This window comes from Phacochoerus africanus, chromosome 3 (assembly GCF_016906955.1).
Source record: "Phacochoerus africanus isolate WHEZ1 chromosome 3, ROS_Pafr_v1, whole genome shotgun sequence".
Taxonomy (NCBI): domain Eukaryota; kingdom Metazoa; phylum Chordata; class Mammalia; order Artiodactyla; family Suidae; genus Phacochoerus; species Phacochoerus africanus.
This window is the reverse complement of record NC_062546.1, coordinates 147,588,863-147,613,993: the sequence shown is the minus strand read 5'-3', so window position 1 is coordinate 147,613,993 and position 25,131 is coordinate 147,588,863. Positions and strand designations below refer to the sequence as shown.

General features: G+C 36.0%; 1 protein-coding gene across 1 annotated transcript in view; it reads right to left on the bottom strand.

Moving 5' to 3' along the window:
- MTX2 (metaxin 2) overlaps positions 1 to 25,131 on the bottom strand; it is an 82,343-nt gene that overhangs the window by 14,674 nt on the left and 42,538 nt on the right. Inside the window, exons 4-9 of the mRNA XM_047772942.1 lie at positions 9,258 to 9,330; positions 3,902 to 3,978; positions 2,565 to 2,657; positions 2,024 to 2,062; positions 1,535 to 1,660; positions 396 to 472 (exon numbers count right to left, since the gene is read on the bottom strand). Of these exons, the coding sequence (XP_047628898.1) occupies positions 396 to 472; positions 1,535 to 1,660; positions 2,024 to 2,062; positions 2,565 to 2,657; positions 3,902 to 3,978; positions 9,258 to 9,330 (485 nt within the window). The remainder of the gene's footprint in view (positions 1 to 395; positions 473 to 1,534; positions 1,661 to 2,023; positions 2,063 to 2,564; positions 2,658 to 3,901; positions 3,979 to 9,257; positions 9,331 to 25,131) is intronic.

Genomic DNA, 25,131 nt, shown 5'->3' with positions numbered 1-25,131 from the left:
CGACGGGAACTCCTACACTTCATGTTTTAATAGTATTTTGCAAGTTTAGAATTTGTCAAGATGGCATAGTTTCATACAAAATACCTTGAACTACCTCTAGTATAACCTCCATCATATCATGTAATAATGACTGGTTTACACGTCTGCCCTCAGGAGAATATTCTTAATGGCTAGGACTGCATTTTAGAAATCTTGGTCTCCCAGAAGCTAGTGCTGTGCCTGATAGTCAAGAAATTAAATGGTTAATAAGCACAAAAATGAACTTTAGTAAAATTAAATCTTTTCATAAATATTTCTTGATAAAACAATTCCTCTATGTTAAAATAACTGTGATATGATATGTACAATAAAATAACAATATAGAAAAGAATAACTAAGAAGAATAAAATTCTTACTGCTTATTGAAGAAATATGGTTGTGTTCCCAGTCTTTGAGAAAGAGCTTGACAGCACTGGTCTACATCTTCTAAGACCTAACACAAGCAATAGGCCCCAAGAAAAAAATTTAAATTAGCAAAGCAATAAAATGTGCCTAAAACTTAATTTGCATCGTAATAAAAATAAAAATTTAGGTAAATTTTTATAGTATATTTAAATCAGACTATAGACCAATACAGAACATAAGTAATACTTTCTATATAAGAAATAGGAGGAAAATTGAGAGAAAATTTCCTTTAAATGTAAGTACATTTAACTTACGTAAAAGGATTACTATCAAGAAAGTTTTAATCTCAAACTCTACTCCCTACAAAGATGTTTTCCTGAATCCACATAATCCAATGACTTTACATATACTTAAGAATCTGCTTCATAAAGATTTAACACTGCTGACCCAGCATGAGTAAAAGCATTTGAATTATTTTTCTGCTAGTGGAAATAAGATTTTATTTACTCCATCCCTACTCATTTACCCAATCCCACTTGTGGTCAACAGCACACATCAATGAGTTGGATGGCTAAGACTAGGGGTATCCTTGAAAAAGAAACATTAAATTAGCTTAATGATGTTCAAACTCATGACCCTGAAAAGACATATACTTTAAATTTTGCTACTTTAATAAGTTTAAGACCAAAGAAAAGCAGATATATTAAGCACTGCATTTAATAGGGTTGGTTTTTCTAAAGCTCTGATGTTGCAGATCTATACCGGCATTAAAAATGCCCACAATGTATTGTTGAATGGGAAAAAAATCAGGTTATGGAGTGGGAGGTATAATATGATCCCATTTAAGGAAAATGTTATCAAGAGACACCTAGAAGAATGTTTTCCATATAATTAACAGTGGCAATTTATAGCTGGTATGATTTCAGGCAATTTTTATTTCCTTTTCGAAATTTTCTATATTACATAATTTGTTTTACAATAAGGATGTGTGATTTTTATAAAACAAAAAACTACTTCATGTTAGAGAAAATAAGTAAATGTTTTGTTAATTTTTTTATTATGTTGGGATTTTTTAAAAGGATTATAAATTTTTTTTTAAAAGTTTAATGCATTAAATTTGAGGGTTTTATCAACTTCAGCCTGAACTGACCTGGTCCAGAGTCTTGTTACCCCATCCAATAGCTTTCATCTTACGTTTGACTTCCCACTGTTTCTGATAAGCCAAAATATGATTCAGAGGCCAAGGGTAAGGAGATCCATACCGAGCAAGAGTGATCTAAAGCAAAAAGATGTTAAAAACATTAATTCTTTCTAAAAACAAAACCTGGTTTCACAAATAGAATTCTAAGGAAGATACATTTTTTAGAAAACACAAAATAGCTTGCAATCTAAAAATTAAAATTTTAAACCATTCCCTTTAAAAATATATAAACTTTTATGTACTTTACAACCAGTTATATCAAACAATGACACATAGCTTCCCTAAAATGTATGTGCAAGCAAAACTAAAGTAAGTGAAAAACTGTATCACTAATGGTATAAACCACAATGTTTCATTTATGAGCAGGGACTTATGATTCTGAGCAAAAGTGTTTTCTCATTAAATTTTAATTAAGATAAATGCTGCAGAACCACTCACCTCCCCTACGGTAGCTTCATCACACCACTGAAGATACAACTAGAGCGGGAAAAAAAAAACAGTCACCAAAACTTTAAAATATCAAAGAGAAAATGGATAAAGAAGGTTATTTCTTATCAGGGTAATTTTTTATAAGCCAACTTTATAAAAGTCACATATGTGAGGGGTTTTTTCCCCCTTGGGTAATGTTGCTATATAGAAATATTCAACTTAATGGTGGTACCTATAAAAATATCTCTTATTCAAAAAACACATCTCTAAATACCATTAAAGTATTTTACATATATTGTTTAAGTAAACTTCACAAGGCCAAAATAAAATAATGAGTGGGCAATAACCACTCCTGTTTATAAACAGAAAAACTAGAACTGAAAATGTCAAGCAACTTGTTCAAAGATACTGATCAAATAACTGGGAAACCACACTAGCCCTAGAATTTCTTGATTAATTTCCTACTTTTCAATAACTTTAAAATAATTCATAAGAAAAATGATCTCTATGAGAGAAAAAGTTTATTTTCAAGGCCTATTATCTATTATACCTCTGCAGTCAATAGCATATTGTTGACTAATTCCATGTAGGCTTTCATTTCTGCTTTTTGGACTTCATCCAGCCCATCACTAAGAGAATGGCCCTAAAGGGAATTTAAAAAAATTTAAAAGAACATCATATTAAATATACAAAAACTTTCGATATCTTACCGCCAATTAACATATAGCATCAATGTTTTACTGCAAATGTCCAATGAATTAATTTCTAAAAAGATCCCAAAACATATTTTATATAAAAAATACTTAATACTCTACTATTGCTACAAAATACTAATAAATAGTATTTATTTGGCATTATAAGAATGTATCTTTCAATGAACAAAATTACATTATCGATTATTTCACAAAAGAAGAAAACAAGGATGGTCACTAAACTCTGTTGTTGTTTTTTTAAGAAACTAACCTTAGTAATGAAATAAATTCCCAAAGATTGACATATGTTACTTATAAAGCAGTCAAAGTTTTTTAAAAATGTTATTAGTAAAGGATAGGGAAATACACACTGATTTTTAAATTCTAATACATTATAGTAACGAGTGGATGCATAAAATGGCATAAGCTTTAAGTTCAACCTGATAATCTGTTGTAAGATTTTTAAAATGCATACCTTATAACATTGTAACATCATTCTCAGGAATTTATCTAAGGAGATAGTCTGAGAAGTGTACAAAGATGTATATACAAGAAAATTTATCTTAGCACTCAATAATAGCAAAAAATTGGCAATAACTTAAATGTCCAATGATAAAAACTTAAGTAAATATATTATAATACATTTATATAACAGAATACTACATAACAATTTAAGAGGACAATATCTATGTTCATTAACATGGAAGAATTTCCAAACTTACTGATAACTTTTAAAGGCAGGTTTCAAAATAACACATGACCTATATTTTTCTACATATGCAAAAGAAAAGTCAGGATGTTCCCCCCAAATATTGATGGGGGTTGCTGTTTGATAACTATTAAAATCTAAAATGAATAATTCAAATGGATAAATTAGAACATTCAATTTCTAAACATATTCTCTAACTCTCTCCTTAAAGGTTAACCTATTTTACAACAATCTGATAATTATCATTATAACCAAAATGCTCATGAGTTAGAAAATTATCATTTTGTAAAGATCAAATGGCCTCTTTTGCCATTGACTTACAGTATGAAAAAAACTACTCTTTAGAAATATTTCTCCAGTAGTTTATATCGGCAATTTATAAAACTAGGTTAAAAATCAATGTAAACGTTAAGACACACTAAAGAATGATGAATGACTTATTTAAGAGTAACTGTAATCTAATGCATTTAATATCTATTTTATTACCTTGGCTTTAACGAACTGGACTATTGGACCAAGTTCTGATACTACTTGATTTCCTACGTGAATAAAAGGTACTTTACCTGTTGAGAGGGAAAAAAATATGAAAACACTCTCAGTAAATCCAAGTTTGTGCTAAAAAGGATATCAACACAAAACCAGGATATGTTTTATTAATACAGACTTTCATAACACTATGACTTTTGAAAATTAAAGTTAAATGTGTATGTTAAACTCTATAAATTTTTAAGCACTAATTACTAATTTTAAAACAAAAGAAAAAAAGGAGATTCATTTCAAGAGTTCTCACTTGTATATAATAATAGATCACAAATTCCCTTTTCAGAACCAATACTAATAAATCACTATAGCAGTAGATACTAATTCAAATTATATGAACCAGGCCTGGACGCTGGATCATGACCACTGATAGATTTGAAAATATTTTAAATTTAGCTGGGCTTTCTCTTCTGAGTACAATGACTCAATCCATTTTTAAACTGTATTTATAAATACTTTTTTTTTTTTTTTACATTCTCTACTTTCAAATCTCATACCCATCCAGGTCAGTTGTTTAAACATATAATAGTGTATTAATAAATGCCTCTGATTCAAAAATATCAGGAATTAAGAGAATTAATAATCTTTGAAGGCATGCTAGATTATGAATTATTAACACAAAATATGCTCTCAACACAGGAGGAAAAAAGAACAAGTAGTATGCTTATAAAAACTGGCTTCTCTAAATAAAAGCCGCATTTAAATGGTAGTGTTTCATTTTCACAAATACTAATAATTGATGAAATTATCAGAGATGATGAGAACAAATAGTCTCTAAAGTCTACTTCAGATGCTAAAGGATAAAACTTTGTCAGACCTAGTTCAAATAGAGTTCACACTAACAGCAGGCTTCTTCAAGGCCCTTTTCAATAGATTCACTCCTCTCTCACTCAGACAGCCTGAGGGTAATGGATGAGGTGCACAGCACCAACAAAAGCTTCATCTGCATCCTTAGGATAAAATTACAAAGGAAAGGCAGGCCTTTTGGAACACAACTACTCAACAGATGTATTTAGAAGACATTTCCATTTGCTAACATAAAAACACTGAATTCCACATTCCTTTCTTCTACTGCTTTATAAGTCTTGCAAAAGAGAAAAAAAATTTTTTATTTGCATAAGCATTAGGATAAAGTCTTTGTAACTACTCTGTTGCTAGAAATAGTACACATCCTCTGAAATTATATGATATGAGAATGAAAACTATTTGAGAATGAATGCCTAGACTGAAGAGTATTTGGGGGTGGAACATTTTGAAAGCACAGTGTATTTCTCATTTTCAATAACCAATTTGGAGTTCTTGGAAGAAAAAAAAAGTTTATACAGGCATACCTCTTTTATTGTACTTTGCTTTATTGTGCTTCACAGATACTGCGTTTTTTTTTTTTTTTACAAATTGAAGATTTGCAACCTTGTGTTGAGTAAGTATACTGGTGCCATTTTTCGAACAGCATTTGTTCACATCTCTGTATCACATTTTGGTAATTTTCACAATATTTTGAACATTTTCATTATTTTAGCATAAATATAAAACTTTTTAAAGGATGAGGAATTGCTTCTTATAGATGAGCAAAGAAAGCCTTCTCTTGAAATGGAATCTACTCCTAGCGAAGATGTTGTGAAGACTGTTGAAATGACAATAAAAGATTTAGAGTATTAATAAATTTAGTTGGTAAAGCGACAGCAGTTTGAGGGGATAGACTCCAACTCTGAAAGACGTTCTACTGTGGGTAAAATGCAACAGCACTGCATGCTACAGAGAAATTGTTTTATCAAAGGAAGAGTCCATCAATGAGGCAAACTTCATTGTTGTCTGATTTTAAGAACTTGCCACAGCCTCCCCAATCTTCAGCAATTACCAGGGGATCTGTCAGCAGCCATCAACAAAGAGGCAAGACCCTGCACCAGCAAAAAAAGTTTTGACTCTAAAAGGTTTTTGACTCTCACTAAAGGCCCAGATGATGGTTAGCATACTTTAACAATAAAGTATTTCTAACTGAGATATGCATATTGTTTTTTTAAGCCACAATGGCTACTGAACATTTAACAGACTACAAGATAGTGTAAACATAACTTTTATATGCACTAGGAAACCAAAACCAAATCCATGTGACTCACTTTACCACAATATTTGCTTTATTGTGGTGGTCTGGAACCAAATACCACAATATCTCCAAGGTGTGCCTGTATTTTCTTTCTTTTCTTAAAAATACTTTGAGCACTATAGATTCTGAAGCAAGGAAGCAGTGTGGATAGTCAACGGAATACTCAGACATCTCTAAATATAAAGAAATATATAAAAGTCAAGGCAACAAATTAGAAGTGAATAATGTTTTCTGTCACTAGCCTGATGTAAAGTGGAGCCAATGTTATATCCTTATCATTGGAGGTGATCTAGCAAAAGCACAATATGACAGTTTTTCTCTGCACCAATCAAAGGTCTTAAAAGAAAATTGAGGGCCCCACCTTTCATTTTACGTGGAATAATCATTTTTAGAACTTTTATTTTTGGAGTTCCTGTCGTGGCGCAGTGGTTAACGAATCCGACTAGGAACCATGAGGTTGCGGGTTTGGTCCCTGCCCTTGCTCAGTGGGTTAACGATCCGGCGTTGCCGTGAGCTGTGGTGTAGGTTGCAGACGAGGCTCGGATCCCGTGTTGCTGTGGCTCTGGCGTAGGCCGGTGGCTACAGCTTCGATTCGACCCCTAGCCTGGGAACCTCCATATGCCGCGGGAGGGGCCCAAGAAATAGTAACAACAACAACAACAACAATAACAACAACAACAACAACAACAACAACAAAAAAGACAAAAAAAAAGAACTTCTATTTTTAAAGAAAGCAAGAAGATGTTACGAAGCAAGTTTACAGATTCTGAGAATATTAGAAACAGAAAGGACCTTGGATGTCATCTAATCCATCACCTCTTATTACAGATGAAGTCACTGAGCTTCAAAAAAGAGAAATGAAATTTCCCAATTGTTAAAGAAGGGTTAGAACAAAAATTTCCTCTTAGCCAAGCAGTCTTCTGACTATTCCATGATGCTCTCTGCTTTAAAAATCTACCAACAAGATCAGACAAGCAAATTAAATAGGAGTTCCCATCATGGTGCAGTGGAAAGGAAACCGACTAGGAACCATGCTTCCTTGAGTGGGTTAAGATCCTGCATTGCCATGAGCTGTGATGTAGGTCGCAAACTTGGCTCAGATCTGATGTTGCTGTGGGTGTGGTGAAGGTCAGCAGCTGTAGCTCCAATTGGACCCTTAGCCTGGGAACCTCCACATGGCACGTGTGCGGCCCTAAAAACAAAACAACAAACAAAAAAGAACATTCTCATGGTCACCCAAATCATATGATGAAAGAAAATAATACTAGAGACATGATGAAATTTAAATACCTTAATAAAAAGTGCTGTCTTTACCTACAGGAGATTTCTCCCATGAATGTGTGTGTGTGTGTGTGTGTGTGTGTGTGTGTGTGTGTGTGTGTATACATATAATACATACATATATATATATATATATGTACATATTGTAGTCTCTACAATATTTATTTGTCTTTCATAGAATCTATAAAGACAGATAACTACCTAGGTAATACTACATCCAGCATAATCATATTGGGAAATAGATGGAAGAACCATATGGCTTCTCCTGATTTACCAAATATATTAATTTTAGTATTAGATTACTAACTTTTTTATATGTATACCTATATTCTTTTTATATGACTATATAGAAGGATGGATAGAATCCAATATAATTCATTTCAGCAGAATTCAGTGAAGTTCATAAAATCTACGTATAAAATTAAAACAAAATGAGTCAATTAATAGCCTCCAAGAATCTAAAGTATGTCTATATTTGTAAGTCTAAAAATTCATTTATGGAAATATTTTTTAAATGTATAATCATAAACCTATAAATGTAGAGGTATTCATATAGAGTTTTCAGTGTGAATAGAGGATGTCCTCACAACTTTTGACAATTAGGTACCACCCTTAAGATTTTATGATTTTAAAAAACCTCATTCTTTAATGACACAAGTTATTCCTAAGTTAATACCATAATGAAGAGATTGATAAATGTCTCCCTAAAAAGCAATGTTACACACTTATACCAATCAGTTATATTCAATGTATTTAGTCATAAAGCAGTGATTCTATGTACTACTGCTCTAGCAAAACCATAATTATAATAACCCATACCAATTCTACTTAATATTCCTTCATCATATTTGGTGGCACTATATTTTTATATGAAAAATTATCTTCATTATACAACTACAGGTGCAATAAATTCATTGAGTAATAAAAAAACAAAAAACAAAAAAGAAAAATTATCTGAATCAATTTGTTTAAAACTGTATCCTAATGATACACAGAAAATGCAATACTGATTATAAAAAATAGCAAAAAGGCTAAAACCTTAATTTACAAGTATCTTAAAACCTATCAAGGAGTTCCCATTGTGGCACAGTGGAAATGAATCAGACTAATATCTATGAGGATGTGGGTTCAATCCCTAGCTTCGCTCAGTGGGTCAGGGATCTGGTGTTGCCGTGAGCTGTGGTGTAGGTCTCAGGTGCGGCTCAGATCCCATGTTGCTGTGCTGTAGTGTAGGCCAGCAGCTACATTTCCGATTTGACCCCTAGCCTGGGAACCTCCATATGCCTTGGGTGTGAACCTAAAAAGCAAAAAAAAACTAAACAAAACAAAAAACCTGTTAAACCAAAATAAAACAAAAAGAATTAGAAACTATAAACATTCAGAGATTAAGATCTTTGACAATTTAATCACTCCACAATCTCTCTTCTTCCATCAGCATCATGAGAGAATATAATTAAGTAGTATATTTAATAATGAATGGATTCATTAATGTTGAAATTTGTTTCTTTTTTTTTTGAGATACAGAAAGCTGTGTACATTTATTTTTTTATTTTTTTAATGATTTTTATTTTTTTCTGTGAAATATGTTTCTTAAAGAGGAAAGAGTCCTATGTAAATAAGACTGAAGGACATCTAAGCGTATGTACCTTCTTAATATCTACTATTTAAAACAATTTCCCTAGCTTTCCAGTAATTATCTCTGTCCACAGAATTGAAATGACTAGATATGCGGCCCAAGATTGTCAAGTTTACAGGTGTTACTTTATAAAACCATGGGAAAAATTCTTCAAAGGGTAAACATACAAAACAAAGAAACAAAAAAAGTATTTTAAAAATCTAGGTACAAGCTAGACTATCACAGCAAATTTTATCAATGCAGAATATGAACAGAAGGGGGAAAAAACTAAAAATACTTACCAGATGGAGACATATATTCTGCATTTGCCCTGCAAACCACCTTGATAGGCAGATTACACATCTGCAAAAAGGCCTGTAAATCAAGAGAAGTATTTAGTAAGCCTAGTGAAAGCATATGTATATTCACACATAACTTTTTATTTATTTCTTTTCTAAACTTAAATAACAGCTCAGGAAAAGGAAAAGACTGAGTCAATTTAAAGTGAAAGTTAGAGGAGTTCCTGTCGTGGCTCAGTGGTTAGCGAATTCTACTAGGAACCACGAGGTTGCGGGTTTGATCCCTGGCCTCGCTCAGTGGGTTAAGGATCTGGCGTTGCCATGAGCTAGGTCGCAGACACAGCTCAGATCCCACGTCGCTCTGGCTCTGGCGTAGGCCAGTGGCTACAGCTCCGGTTAGACCCCTAGCCTGGGAACCTCCATATGCTGCGTGTGCGGCCCTAGAAAAGAACAACAACAACAACAAAATTAAAGTGAAAGATACCATTTCCATAATAAAAAATTAGTAGGACTTAGATGCCAGTAAATATAAGAAACATATAGTATGTATACACACAAATGTAAATTATGCACACTTATTTTACCACATTAGTTTACGTAAGTCAGAAATACTGCTTATTTCTTTATTTTCTTTAATAGATGACTAAAGTCCAAACTTTATAAGCTATTGCTTAGTTCCACCACTCTTTACAGGGAAAACTTTCAAAATGTTATTTTTACTACTTCAAAGTTCTCTCCAAAAATACTCAATATCCTAATGTTTTAGCTTTTATGTTCACTAATTCACTGTTTTAAATACATAAAGTATTTATTTTCACTTTGTTTATAGAACAAAAATTTTATAAGTAACGTAACTACCTAAAAAGAAGGAACCAGTAAATCATTTATTGTAAATCCAAACCATGTAATGTTATACAATTTTTAAAATTATTACCTGTATCTTCACACACAGCTACCTGAAATAAGAACTTTATTTCCCAAGCTTTCTTACAACTGGGTGTGACCAATGTCTAAATTCTGGCCAATGGGACTTAACATTCTATGCAACTGCTTAGGAAGTTTCTTTAAAAGGAATAGATATGCCCTTTCCTTTTTTTCCCTCATGCTGAATAGAATGTGAAAAGAAAAAAAAAAGAATATGAAAAGGATAACTACAGCCACAGTAGCCAAACTGAACAACCGTAGAAGACGAGTGGCAGAGATGGTAGAGAATAAGAAGAGTAAAGACACCTAAGTCTTTGATAATCATACAGTCACCAAACTTAGGTTATATCTACTTGTTTAAAAAAAAGAAAGAATGAAAAGAAAAAAGAAGAGGAAGAATCAAACAAACAAACTTCTATCTTTTTAAGCCATTGCTATTTTGGGTTTTCTATAACTCCATAACAGCCAAAACCTAATCCTAAGTAATCCACCAACAATTATTGTTTGAATGTTTAAACAGCATCTCACCCAACCAAAAGTTGATTCCTCTATGTCTATGTAAGTATACACTAACAGTCCTCGAAATGCTATAACCTGTGCTCCCAACTTATAACAATAATAATGAACTCCTGACTGAACCACAATCATGGACTCAAAATAGTTCTCAGAGAGTTCCCGGCGTGGCGAAGTGGTTAACAAATCCGACTAGGAACCATGAGGTGGCGGGTTCGGTCCCTGCCCTTGTTCAGTGGGTTAACGATCCAGCGTTGCCGTGAGCTGTGGTGTAGGCTGCAGACTCGGCTCGGATCTTGCATTGCTGTGGCTCTGGCGTAGGCCCGTGGCTACAGCTCCGATTGGACCCCTAGCCTGGGAACCTCCATATGCCGCAGGGACGGCCCAAGAAATAGCAAAAAAACAAACAAAAAAAAAATAGTTCTCAAACTTCAGCATGCATCCAAGTCATGGAGGCTTGGTAAAACACAGATTGCTAGGAAGGAAGGAACTTTTCAAGAAGACTGAGAAGAAAAGGAAGAAGGGAATTATGAGCCAACTCCCTTCTACTACATAGGTATCTAAACCCAATGACGGAAAAAAAAAAAAAATGAGCTCATTAAAACACAAAGAGAAAAAAAATACGATGCAACCAGAGATTCTCTTATCAGTGAAGTCAGAAAGAGAAAGACAAATACCATATGATATCACTTATATGTAGAATCTAAATTATAGCACAAATGACCTATCTATAGAACAGAAACAGACTCACAGACATAGAGAACAGACTTCTGGTAGCCAAGGGGGAGTGGAGAAGGAGTGGGATGAACAGGGAGTTTGGGGTTAGAAGATGCAAGCTATTACATTTAGAATGGATGGGCATGAGGTCCTACTGTACAGCACAGGGAACTGTGTCCAGTCTCTTGGGACAGGGCATGATATTAAAAAAAGAATGTGTGTGTGTGTGTGTGTGTGTGTGTGTGTGTGTATATATGTATATGTATATATATATGACTGGGTCACTTTGCTGTAGAGTGGATTGGTACAACATTGTAAATCAACTATAATTTTAAAAGAAACACAGTGGAAACAGGCTGAAACGACAAGAACCAGGTAGAATAACTGACATACAAGATCTATGAGAAGATAAAGAAGAATGCAATAAGAGCACAGGTGGAGGCATCTGTTTTTATCAGGAAACAGAACACTTTTTCCATTGTAATTGCAAAGGGTGGTCAGAATCAGTGATGACTGCAAGTTGCTAAGTGAAAAGGACAAGAAAATGAGGGAGTGCTCATATTCTATGAAATGGGAGGACAAAGTGTCTGCTGAGAATGAAAGACTAAGAGGCAATCAAGGCCTTCAGAAGGACAAAAAGAATTTGAAAGAAATGTTTAATGTGTCTTATCTAGAGTCAGTTGCTAATTAATAATTGTTAACATTCAGTTGTTAACAATCATAATACTATATAATATTCAGTTGTTAATTAACAATCATAGTACTAAATAAAATAGCAAATATGGTATATTTTGCTAAACTACACATACATTGGTAACTGTACTAATCATCATTCCAAAAAGCTGTTTCACTAAAAAAGATTAAGCAAGCTCGTAATGTTCTATAATCAAAGCCATGTTTCCAGCTCTATGAATTTACTTCTTTACTAAAAAATAACTGACTTAATTCTGATCATTTTAATAACAATCAACTTACCACAGACCTCAACTGATGGCATAATTCTACTCAGCCAAAGATTAATTTTATAACATTTACATAATTATTCATCCCTTATTCAATAGAAACTTTCTGAATTAATCTGAATTAATCACAAGTCAGTCTGATGTCACAAACACAGTATTTTCATCCAAACATTAAAAATGCAAAACAAAACATTACCATGACTGTCTTCAGCAATACAAAAACTCTAAATCTGAACCAGACTTTGATTCCAATAATATTTCTCCTTTCTTCTGTAAGATGGGAGAAAAATCTCTGAAGTTCCAAAATGGTACCTCCACCTTTAACTTGCATTTTCAATCTCTCATCAGCACCCTAAATACTCCAATAAAACAGGCATGAAATACCAACCTATAACATTTTATCTTCAATTCTGAAACAGCAATCTACATACTTTTATTCTTATATAAATCCAAAGGAAAATGTAGTTCTAGTTATACTAAGGAGACTTAAGATAACTCAGCAAACTCCTACTCCCCAGTTGGATACACTATTCCAAACGAACTCAAATGACTGACAACATAAAATAATTTAAACTAAAAACTGAGCACATTCTATCAGAACAATGATCTACGTGAAACTGTGCTATCTAACATGGTAGCTAATAGTCACCTATGGCTATTTAACTTAAATTGATTAAAGTTAAATAAAAAAATTTCTTTCTTTTCTTTCTTTCTTTTTTGGCCACACCATGGCATATAGAATTACCGGGCCAGGGATTAGATCCAAGAAGCAGTTGTGATCTATGTCGAAGCTGTAGCAATGCCAGATCCTTAACCCACTGTGTTGGGCCAGGGTTCGAGCCTATGTCCCAGCACTCCAGAGATGCCACAGATACCACTGGGCCACAGTGGGAGCACCTAAAGTTCAATAAAATTTTTAATTCAATTCCCACTGTGACACTAGCCATTTCAGTGCTCCATAGCCACATGAGGCTAGTGGCTACCATGTTTATTGGACAATAAAAATAACAGAACATTTCCATCATCACAGAAAGTTCTACTGGACAGTGTGGGTCTATGGGAATAGTAATCAATTTATAAAAAACATCTAAGCAGAACAGGATGACATTGTCTGAAAGTGATTAGGTTAATTATTATTTAAAAAAAAAAAACCTGAAAAATATTACAGTGTCCACAAACCCTGAAAATGATAAATCAACTTTTGATGACAGTGACACATTAAACACCATAATATTTTCAGTGTCAGGGTTTAGTCATTTGCTGAGCAACTTAAAATGACAAAATGGTCAGGTAAATTCATTAACATGTGAAAACTAGGAATTTATGAAAGAGTAAGTTAAAAACACAGCCAATAAAGATATTAATTCTTTGACTATAATTTACTGAATACTTAAACATATGATAATGGTGGGATTTTTTTTAAACACACACACATGCACACAGAACATAATGCCCAGTACCTGACTTCTAAGGTCCTGAAATTTAATAAGCTTGATGTAGTTTCAACATATTGAATAAATTAAATTCATAGCATCAAAAATATTTATTGAAGGAGTAGAGTGTCAGCATTTTTTTTTTATTTCCAAAAAAATTCAAAGGAAAGAAGTAATACCAGATCACTGACAAACACTTAAACATGAAGGACTGAACTTACATATTTATCTCTGCAACCTTCCAAAAAAATCCACTGAAATAACAGTCAAGAAATAGAAAATACGTAAACTCAGAAAAACACAAAGAATGGAAGAGGAGACCAGAGCAGACCAGAGATGCCAACCCACTTCTGTAAGATGAAAAGCAGACTTAGCAGGGCAGAGGACGCTGAAACCTAAGAGCATGTGGAGGAGAAAATCAATACATTTGCATCACAGAAACTAGGAAGATTCCAAAACTGGAAGCACCAAGTACGACAGGAGGCAGAGGTGAGATAAAGGACTAAAAATAGGAGAACTGAATGAAAGTCTGTTTAGCATCAGACAACAAGCCTGCCCCCAATCTGGCAGGATACAGGGGTTCATCCTCCAAAGAAATCCAATCAGAAAGACTTCTGACTCAGGACCCAAGCACAGAATAGGGAAGAGGGCCCTGGGTGGAAGTCATGCTTAAATGAAAGTTAAGAGAAAGTGTGCACATTGACTATAGAGACCCACAGCAGGCACCCCCCCCACCTCAGTTCCCAAACACTGGCAACTAAATTAAGTCCCTCCAGGATATCTTCTCACTAGACAAGACCTACAAACACTGATGATTTTAGTGGAGGGTAGGGATAGGTGGGACAATGCCCCCCCCAAAAAAGATAGCTTATATACAAGCAGTCTACAGTGAAGATCACATCAAAAAGTCCCTCATTGCTCCAACAGCTTTTTGTGCCTCACTCTTAAATATAAATTGTTAACAGAGATCAATAGATATTTGAGGAAAGCCTCAAATATATAAAGCCAAAACAAGCCACAAAAAAGGAACTGAGAAGAAATAGAAAATGCAGACAGCAGAGAGCAACTTCAAAGAAAAATTATAACGGTTAACATTTACTGACTACTTACTATGTGCTAGGGACTTGCATAAAAGCTTTATCCTAAAAGGCAAGTGCAAAAAATCCCTACTTTAAGATGAGAAAACAAGTACAGAGACGTTAAAGAATCTATTCAAGGCATATAGGAAGAAAGGAAAGGAGGGAGGGAGGAGAGAAAGGAAAGAAAAGAAAAAAGAAAAAAAAGGGGGGGGGTGGAGAGCCAACCATACAAAGGATTGAGATGACAATGAATGTCTCAACAGCAACTCCAAAGCTAAAGGACGACACAAGGCCTTCAAAATTCTAAGGAAAAATCTTGCCAACCTAAAATTCTACATATGGCCAAGGTATCAACCAAATGTGAAGGCAGAATAAAAACAACATCGTACAAGCAAGATCTTTTTTAAAAAGCTAAAATAAAAATAATAAGCCAAGAATAAAAGAACAAGGGATGCAGAAAAATAGGGGAGCCAACATAAAAGGAAAGTAAAAAGAATTTCCTAAATGATGAGGAATAAGAGTCATAAGCAAGCAGTTCTGAAGCCAGCCAAGGAAGGAAGTGTTCCAATTAGAGTAGAAGGAACAGGGCTTTCAAAAGTAATATTTCCAAGAAAAAAGAAAAAAATAGGAGTTCCCATCATGGCTCAGTGGTTAACGAATCCGACTAGGAACCATGAGGTTGAGGGTTCGATCCCTGGCCTTGTTCAGTGGGTTAACGATCCGGCGTTGCCGTGAGCTGTGGTATAGGATGCAGACGTGGCTCAGATCACGCATTGCTGTGGCTCTGGCGTAGGCCGGTGGCTGCAGCTCCAATTTGACCCCTAGCCTGGGAACCTCCATATGCCTCGGAAACGGCCCAAGAAATGGCAAAAAGAAAAAAATAAATAAACAAAGGACCTGACGTGTTTGACCATTGTGACAGGGAGTTTTATAGTTCAGTCTAAGAGTTTCGGAGAGAAAACTAACCAAATAAATAAAGCAACAGTTCACTTAGTGGAAAGAAAATTATATAGAAAGATTATGTTCATTGGTTCATTGTACACTTAGCCACTCAGCTGGGATAATATTTACACTCTTCTTATAATATAAACACTGAATATTAATTTAAAACCAAAGAAGCTAGAGAACTACTGGGAAAATGGGGAAGGAGAACAGGAGCAGTTACCAGAGGTGAATTTCATAGTGGAATTCAATAGATACATTTAAATTCTAAAAACGAAATAGCAACACAAGCATCTTACTTCAAAACACAGAGGCAGGGAGCATTGTGGCTTAGCAGTAACAAACCCAACTAGTATCTATCCATGAAGACACAGGTTCGATCCCTGGCCTTGCTCAGTGGGTTAAGAATCCAGCACTGGAGTTCCCATCGTGGCGCAGTGGTTAACGAATCCGACTAGGAACCATAAGGTGGCGGGTTCGGTCCCTGCCCTTGCTCAGTGGGTTAATGATCCGGCGTTGCCGTGAGCTGTGGTGTAGGTTGCAGACGCGGCTTGGATCCCACGTTGCTGTGGCTCTGGCCTAGGCCGACAGCTACAGCTCCGATTAGACCCCTAGCCTGGGAACCTCCATATGCCGCGGGAGCGGCCCAAGAAATAGCAACAACAACAACAAAGACAAAAGACAAAAAAAAAAAAAAAGAATCCAGCACAACATTGCTGTGAGCTGTGGTGTAGGTTGCAGACACAGTTCAGATCTGGCGTTGCTGTGGCTGTGGCCAGCAACTGGAGCTCCTATTTGACCCATAGCCTGGAACTTCCATACGTTGTGGGTGTGGCACTAAAAAGACAAAAAAAAAAAAGAGGTAAGTACCTAGAGAACAAATACAGCTAATAGAACTGAAAGTGGCTGTCTCTAAGTATCTGGATTTGGAGTGCGGTAACAGTGGGACAGTAAACTGGATTTTTGTATGATAAGCTTCTTATACACTGATGGTGGGGGTGTAAATGATCCAACAACTTTGTACTGTTTGGTAATATCTATACTAAGCAGATGCCTACTTTATCAGCCAACAATTCCCCTCCCAGAAATATACCAAAAAGAAACAAGACATATAGCCACCAACAGAGAATGCTCCTAGCAGTTTCATCCATATAATCAAATAATAGGAACTCAAATGTCCATTAACATAAACAGCAACTCTGAAATTCCTAATTCTAAGCTAAAAAGTCACCAATAGCTATTTTTTTTTTTTGTCTTTTGTCTTTGTTGTTGTTGTTGCTATTTCTTGGGCCGCTCCCACAGCATATGGAGGTTCCCAGGCTAGGGGTTGAATTGGAGCTGTAGCCACGGGCCTACGCCAGAGCCACAGCAACGTGGGATCCGAGCCGCGTCTGCAACCTACACCACAGCTCACGGCAACGCCGGATCCTTAACCCACTGAGCAAGGCCAGGGACCGAACCCTCAACCTCATGGTTCCTAGTCGGATTCGTTAACCACTGCGCCATGACGGGAACTCCACCAATAGCTATTTTAAAAAAGGGAAAAGTGAATATAAAATGATTATACATTTTCCTTAACTTTAAATTCTTTAGAAATAGCATTCATTGAGAACTTTTAAATCAGAGAAAATCCTAGAAACAGTCCCAAACGAAGACTATGATATTCCATGAAGATTCTAAGTTCTATTTCTTCAGTAACTACTTTTGGTTTTTTTGTTTGTGTGTTTGTTTTTCGTCTTTTTAGGGCCGTTCCCAGGGCATATGGAAGTTCTCAGGCTAGGGGTCTAATCAGAGCTGTAGCCTCTGGCCTACTCCATAGTCACAGCAACGCCAGAGCCAAACCACATCTACCATCTACACCACAGCTCAGAGCAATGCCAGATCCTTAACCCACTGAGCGAGGCTAGGGATCAAACCCACAACCTCAGAGTTACTAGTCAGGTTCGTTAACACTGAGCCACAACGGGAACTCCTCTTCAGCAACTACTTCTGAATCTTAACTCCCAGGAACTTTAGCTCACAGTTTTTGTAAAAATTAGTTTTGAGAAATAAAATATATTTCATTTACATATAACTGAAAGTCATGCCTATAGTCTAAAGAAATAAAAGCTGTTACCAATCAATTCAACCCTCACAAATATCTAAAATCCTAGATTCAAAAGTTGTTTTTACAGACAAAAATGCCACTGCTCTGATTACATTATAAACTAGCAGCTTAAATGTTAGAGGGAAAAATCTATCGAATGTTGTAGATTGTGGCTCTGATTACTGCTGTGAGCAGGTTTGAAAAAAAAGGCTGCTTTTGTCAAAATTCAAAACACAAAATTTATACTTATCCACTGGTTGGGGTATAAATCAATGTAATCTTTTTAAAGGGCACTTTGGCAATATCTACCAAAATTCTAAATATGCATATCCTTTTATCCAGCAATTGTATATATAGAAATATATCATATGGACAGATTTACATAAAATTACTTAAGATATATGTAAGGACAGTCACACCCAAAGTAATAATTATAACAATAGCCTGATATCCATTAATAAGAGACTGGTTCAATAGACTGGTGAATCCATTAATGGAATATTTGTAGCCTTCAAAAAAGAATGGGGTTGCCCCTCAACTGAACTTCTTATACTAAATTCCAAAGACATTTCTCATCTGGCATCTTCTGTAAGGACATAAGACAATATATACCAAATGCAAGATTCCTTTTTGTGTTATTTTACTCCTGAAGACCTGGAATAAATCATTCAAACATAGCTTAATAAGGCCTGGGAGTTCCATGGTAGCCTAGCAGTTAAGGACCCAGCGTCGTCACTGCTATGGTGCAGGTTTGATCCCTGACCTGGGAACTTCCATACGCCACAGTTGTGGCCAAGAAAATAAAATTGAGGATGTTGGCTCTCTTACAAGGTATAACTGTAAATCATATAAAGTAACAGTCTGACTCCATATTAGCTACCATATTAGCTGCAGATTAAAATGTTTAGAATACTTAGTGTACTGAAGGCTCTAAAAACAACCAAAAAAAGACCTGCAAAAAGCTAATTTACTTGGTCCAATGCATAGCTTCCTGTGAACTAACTTGGTAGGAGGATAAAAATGTAAATATCTAAGCATTCCCGTTGTGGCTCAGCGGGTTAAGAACCCGATTGGTATCCATGAGGATACAGGTTCGATCCCCGGCCTTGCTCAGTGGGTTAAGGATCTGGCATTGTCATGAGCTGTGGTGCAGGTTGTAGACTTGGTTTGGATCTAGCGTTGCTATGGCTATGGCATAAGCTGGCAGCTGTAGCTTCAACTCAATCCATAGCCTGGGAATTCCATATGCCACAGGTGAGGCCCCAAACAAAAAAAGACAAAAAAAATTAATATCTAGAGAAATGAATGGATAGCACTTATTCATCCATTTACTCATTCAATTCATATTTATTGAGCACGTACTACATATAGGGCACTGTTGCGGACACTGGGAATAGAGTGGTCCCAGACCTCAAGGAGTTTACATTCTAATGGAGACAGACAAAAGTAAACAAACCAGAAAAGATCCATGGTGATTCCTGCTACTTAGAAATACAAAGCAGTGTGATGGTACCGATATTATACATAGGATAGTCATATAAGGATTTACTAATAACATAACAATTGAGCATAAACCTGAGGAAAGTTAGGAAGCAAGCCATGTAGATTTCTGAGAGCAGTCCCAAGTTCAAAGCAGTTCTGTGCTTCAACTAGTGTGTTTGAGGAATAGCAACGAAAGCTAGATGATGTAAACTAAAGAAGTACGTGGTAAGAGATGAGCTCAGGAGACAATCAGGAGATCATGTAGGACTTTATAGATAATTGCAATGATTTTGGTTTTTACTTTGAGTAAGATGAACAATCATAAGGTGTTGAGCTGAGGATGCTGGAATCTGATTGACATTTTAAAGGATGAAAAATCACTACAGAGAGTTTAGATTATGGAGAGTAGAAGGGTGGAAATAGAAGAACTAGTTAGAAATTTTCAATAATCAAGGCAAGACATGATGGTGGCCCAAGCCAGGGAAGTGCTGGAGATGGTAAGTCAAATTATGGCTATGTTTTAAGGTAGGATCAAAAAAATTTGCTGAAATCTGGATGTGGGCATAGCAAATAAAGAGGACTCCAAAGATGATGCAAAGTTTCTGACATAAACAATCAGAAAGATCAAAGTGCCGTTTACCAAAATAGGAAAAACTGTGAGATGAGCAAGTTTTGGTAGGCAGAGGCAGAGAAATCAGGGGTCTTTTAGATGGTCTCCTCTAATTATCACCTCTATTAGACTTCTAACGGGCAATATATAGCAGATAATTCAGCTCTCTTTTCAAAGGCCTAGAGTTGCTATGGCACAGTTATATGCTTTGAAACCAGATAAGCAGATTCTAATGAAACACTGAGCAGCCCAATCTCGAAGGTCACCCCATCTCTTTTACAGACAGAGGTGAAGAAATACCTACAAATCAATAACTTTGTCAACACTTTCCTGCAAGTATAGCAATATCAAGGTGTTAAGAAATGGGTAGAACTACAGATATTATGCAGAATGAAAACTCAATCAAGGACAGTTTTTACCTTTGGTCTTTTCTGTCCCCTACATCTATAGCCCATCAAGTTTAAAAACTGAAAAGTCAATTTAACATTTAGTTAAATAAGAAGCTTTAAGAAGCTAAGATGCCATCTGATAAGAACAGTATGATCTTCTGAAATTTTACTAAGAAGAACATATAAAGGAGCCACTGTCAGCCAGAGTCCTTTAAAATCTCAGCAACTGAAATTTTACAGACAGAATTAACATGGCAGAATAGAAGGACTGGAGCTCAACTTCTCTCCTAAAAACAACAAAACTCACAACTAAAGACTGAGCAATCTCCACCCAAATGGACCGGAAACCTTAAAAAAGATATCCTACTCCAGAAGAAAAAGAGAAGGCCACATCAAGAGGCAGGAGGGGTGATTTCGTGATATAAACAACCCCATACCTCCAGGGTGGGACGCTCCACAGACTGAAAACTAACTGGTTCACAGAGACTCACCTACAGGAGTGAGAGTTCTGAGCCCCACATCAAACCCTCACGTGCGGGGATCCGGCACTGGGAGAAAGAGCCCCTGGAGCATCTGGCATGGAAGGCCAGTGGGGCTTGTGCGCAGGAGCTCCGCAGGACTGGGGGAAACGGAGACCCCATTCTTAAAAGGCGCACACGGACTTTCACGTGCACTGGGTCCCAGGGCAGAGCGAGGTCTCCATAGGAATCTGGGTCAAACCTGACTGCAGTTCTGGGAGGACATCCTGGGAAAACAGGGGTGAATGTGGCTTGTTGTGAGGGAAGGACACTGAAGGCAAAGCTCTCGGGAATATTCAGCAGATGCCTTTCTCTGGAGGGGCCATTTTGGGAAAATCTGGCCCCACCTGTCAGTCAGCCCTGAGAAGCCCCAGGGCAAACAACAATCCAGGTGGGATCACAGCCCCACCCCCTCAGGAAACAGGCTGCCTAAAGACCCCTCAGGCACACAGCTGCCTCTAATCCCATCCAGAGACCAAGCCCCAACCACCAGAGGGATTAGAATCAGCTCCACCCACCAGTGGGCAGGCATCAGCCCCCTGCCCCCCATCAGGAAGCCTACAGCAAGCCCCCACACTGACTTCAGCCACAAGGGGGGCAGACACCAGAAGTAAGAGAGGCTACAACTCTAGTATCTGCAAAAAGGCCACCACACCAAAAACCTATAAAAATGAAAAGACAGAGAACTATAACTCAGATGAGGGAGAAAGGAAAAACCCCAGAACATCAGCTAAGTGATCAGGAGATTCTCAGCCTCCAGGAAAAAGACTTTAGATTGTTGATGCTGAAGATGATGCAAGACACTGGAAATAAACTGGAGGCAAAGATGGATAACTTACAGGAAACAATGACCAAAGAGATACAAGATATAAAACTTAAACAAGAAGAGATGCAAAATACAATAACCAAAATAAAACATTCACTAGAGGCAGCCAACAGCAGAACACAGGAGTCAGGAGAACGAATAAGCGAGGTGGAGGACAGATTAGTGGAAATTACGGATGTGGAACAGAAAAGAGAAAAAAGATTGAAAAGAAATGAAGAGCGTCTCAGAGAACTCTGGGACAACGTGAAACGCAACAACACCCGTATTATAGGGATGCCAGAAGGAGAAGAGAGAGAGAAGGGGACAGAAAAAACAGTCCAAGAGATAATAGCCGAAAACTTCCCTCACATGGGAAAGGAACCACTCCCTCAAATCCAGGAAGCACAACGAGTACCATATAAAATAAACCCAAGGAGGAACACACCGAGACACATGTTAATCGAACTGACCAAAATTAAAGACAAAGAGAAAATCTTGAAAGCAGCTAGGGAAAAGAAACAAGTAACATACAAGGGAACCCCAATAAGGTTATCAGCAGATTTTTCAGCTGGCCAGAAGGGAGTGGCATGATACACTTAACGTGATGAAAGGAAAAAACCTCCAACCAAGATCACTCTACCCAGCAAGGCTCTCATTCAGATTTGAAGGAGAAATCAAAACCTTCACAGATAAGCAAACCCGTTGAGAGAATTCAGCAACACTAAACCAGCCTTACAACAAATACTAAAGGAACTTCTCTAGGCAGAAAAGAAAAGGCTGCAACAGGAAACAAAAATTCCACAAATGACAAGGCTCACCAGTAAAGGTATGAAATCATCCATGCACAATTACACCACCAAAATCAGAAATCATGAGAAGAGGTGGGTACAGATGCAGGACACTGGAGATGAACTTGCAATTAAGAGACCATCAACTTAAAACAATCTCATATACATATAGACTCTTACAGCAAAACTTCAGAATAACTGCAAACCAAAAATCCACAACTGATACGCAAACAAGGAATCTCTGGAGAAGAAATATATCTCATAGTAAATAAGTGCATAATCCACCATGAAGGGGGTCATTTGCCATCATTCTTGGAATGCTGACGTCTTCTTACATCTGATTCTGATTTCCTCTCCATCAAAGAACTTATGATAATTATAATTAAATAATGCAACTGTACAATTAAATAATACAGTTCTACAATTGTATTATTAATAACCATTTCTCTCCATGGTACAATGTAAGGTCTATAATGTCTTGTTTATCACATCACCTAGAATGGTGTAATGCCTATATTGAAGAATCAATAAGATATAACAACTTGTGAGGACATATTTATATAGTTACACCATTTTTTAACCAATTTATGCATTTTATATTTTACTTATTTTCAGAGGGTATACTATTTTTGTTATTCTTACCAGTTAAGTTATTCTTTTTATTATGCTATATAAAATATTTAATGGTATATAAGGCTTTCCTCTTTATAAATTTTAGTCGCACAATATACACAATTTTAATATAATGCTAATATTTAAAGAAAAATTGAAATGTAATAGATAATACTAAATAGTAAAGATGAAAGCCACACAAAATGGGATAAAGTATAGAACAGATTTCCTATTTGTCTCAGTATATTTTCCCTTCCACTTCTCCAAAGGGAGTCACTTAATCTGTTTCTTAAGATCCATGATATAATAATCTGTATGAATGTAATTGTGTTTAAATATATGTATTTTATTCTGTAAAAAAACTAAAAATAAAATTTCAAAAAAAATAAATAAATAAAATAAATAAAATCTCAGCAACTGTGGCCCAATCATCAGGAAGTTTAAAATAAGCATGCGGGTCTTACAATTAATATACCAGGTAAGCAGGATAACACTAATGAGCAAATCAAACCAAACAAAACATCTCAAATAGTATACAAATCTAGTTTCTCCAAGTCTTTATTCCCTAAGGAAAATATTAATAATATTCCAGAAAGAATCTGGAGGGAAATCAGTGAAATTAAATTTAAGCCAAAAAGTCATCAATTCTTCTAAAGAAAATAGTAATTATGATGGTTCCTGAAAGGTATAAGGAAATAGAACCTACGACCTGAAAAATCTTGAAATATCAAATGCCCTTTGTTTTAATTACATTATATTAATAACAACCAAAAAGGTAATTAAAGATATTCAGTTCATGAAATGGTGACGAGGACTCAACCCTGGTTGAATAGAAAACACAGCCAGACAACAAGAGGCCCAGCCTAGGTGCTACATTTACACACAGAGGATGCTGCCTCATTTAGATGCTGTCCTTCCATCACTGACAGCAATTTGACTTTACGGTGCTGACTCATAAGCCATGCCACTCTTCTGACTAGGCTACTGTCAGCACACTCCCATTCCTTATTTGTCACTGGTTAAGTGCCCAAGCAGAACCTAATGGATCCTAACAGAGTTGACATGTAAGAAGCAAGCTGTTTAAGTGGAAGACCAGAGTGTCTTTTGAAAAATGGGACTCCTATGAATCAGTCTTAAGAGTCAATATAGAACAATAAGAGTTAATAAAGCAGAAGCCTCCCAGTGAGACATCCCTGGGTTGAATCTTGGCGATGACTATGCTAGTCTGAGAAAGTTTCTTTACCTTACAAGCTTTCTCATTTCTAAAATGAAGACAACTTAATATGCAGATTAATTGAGGTGTTGTACATAAAACACTTTACACACCAGTTGGCACATGGTAGTTCAATAAATATAGTGGTATTATTATTAAAATTAGAAGTAAAAATATTAGTAATAATAAATACTCACATATCTATCTCCAAAGAAGAAAGACTATTTATTTAACCTTGGTGATTTAAAAAAAAAAAAAAAAAAACTTAAGAGTTCCCTTCATGGCGCAGTGGAAACAAATCCAACTAGGAACCATGAGGTTGGGGGTTCGACCCCTGGCCTTGCTCAGTGGGTTAGGGATCCGGCACTGCTGTAAGCTGTGGTGTAGGTCACAGATGCGGCTCGGATCTGGCGTTGCTGTGGCTGTGGTGTAGGCCGGCAGCAACAGCTCCAAATGGACCCCTGGCCTGGGAACCTCCACATGCTGCAGGTGGGGCCCTCAAAAGACAAAAGACAAAACAAAACAAACGTATTTTATTACCTACTAATACCTCTTTAAAAGGGAAAATAATAATTATATACTGTAACTTAGTTATATTTATTTATAGTCAAAATACAAAATTTTTGCATCAAGATAATCTCTGATATTAAAAGGATGAAAAGAGATTATAACCAAAAGCACACTTTTCAAGAATAATAAGGTAAGGAGTAAATATATGATTTCTGTTTTCAGTATATATCTCATACAAAACTTTTTCAACACAGCAAAGACAAGTGAATGAAGACACTTTGATATTGACATAAA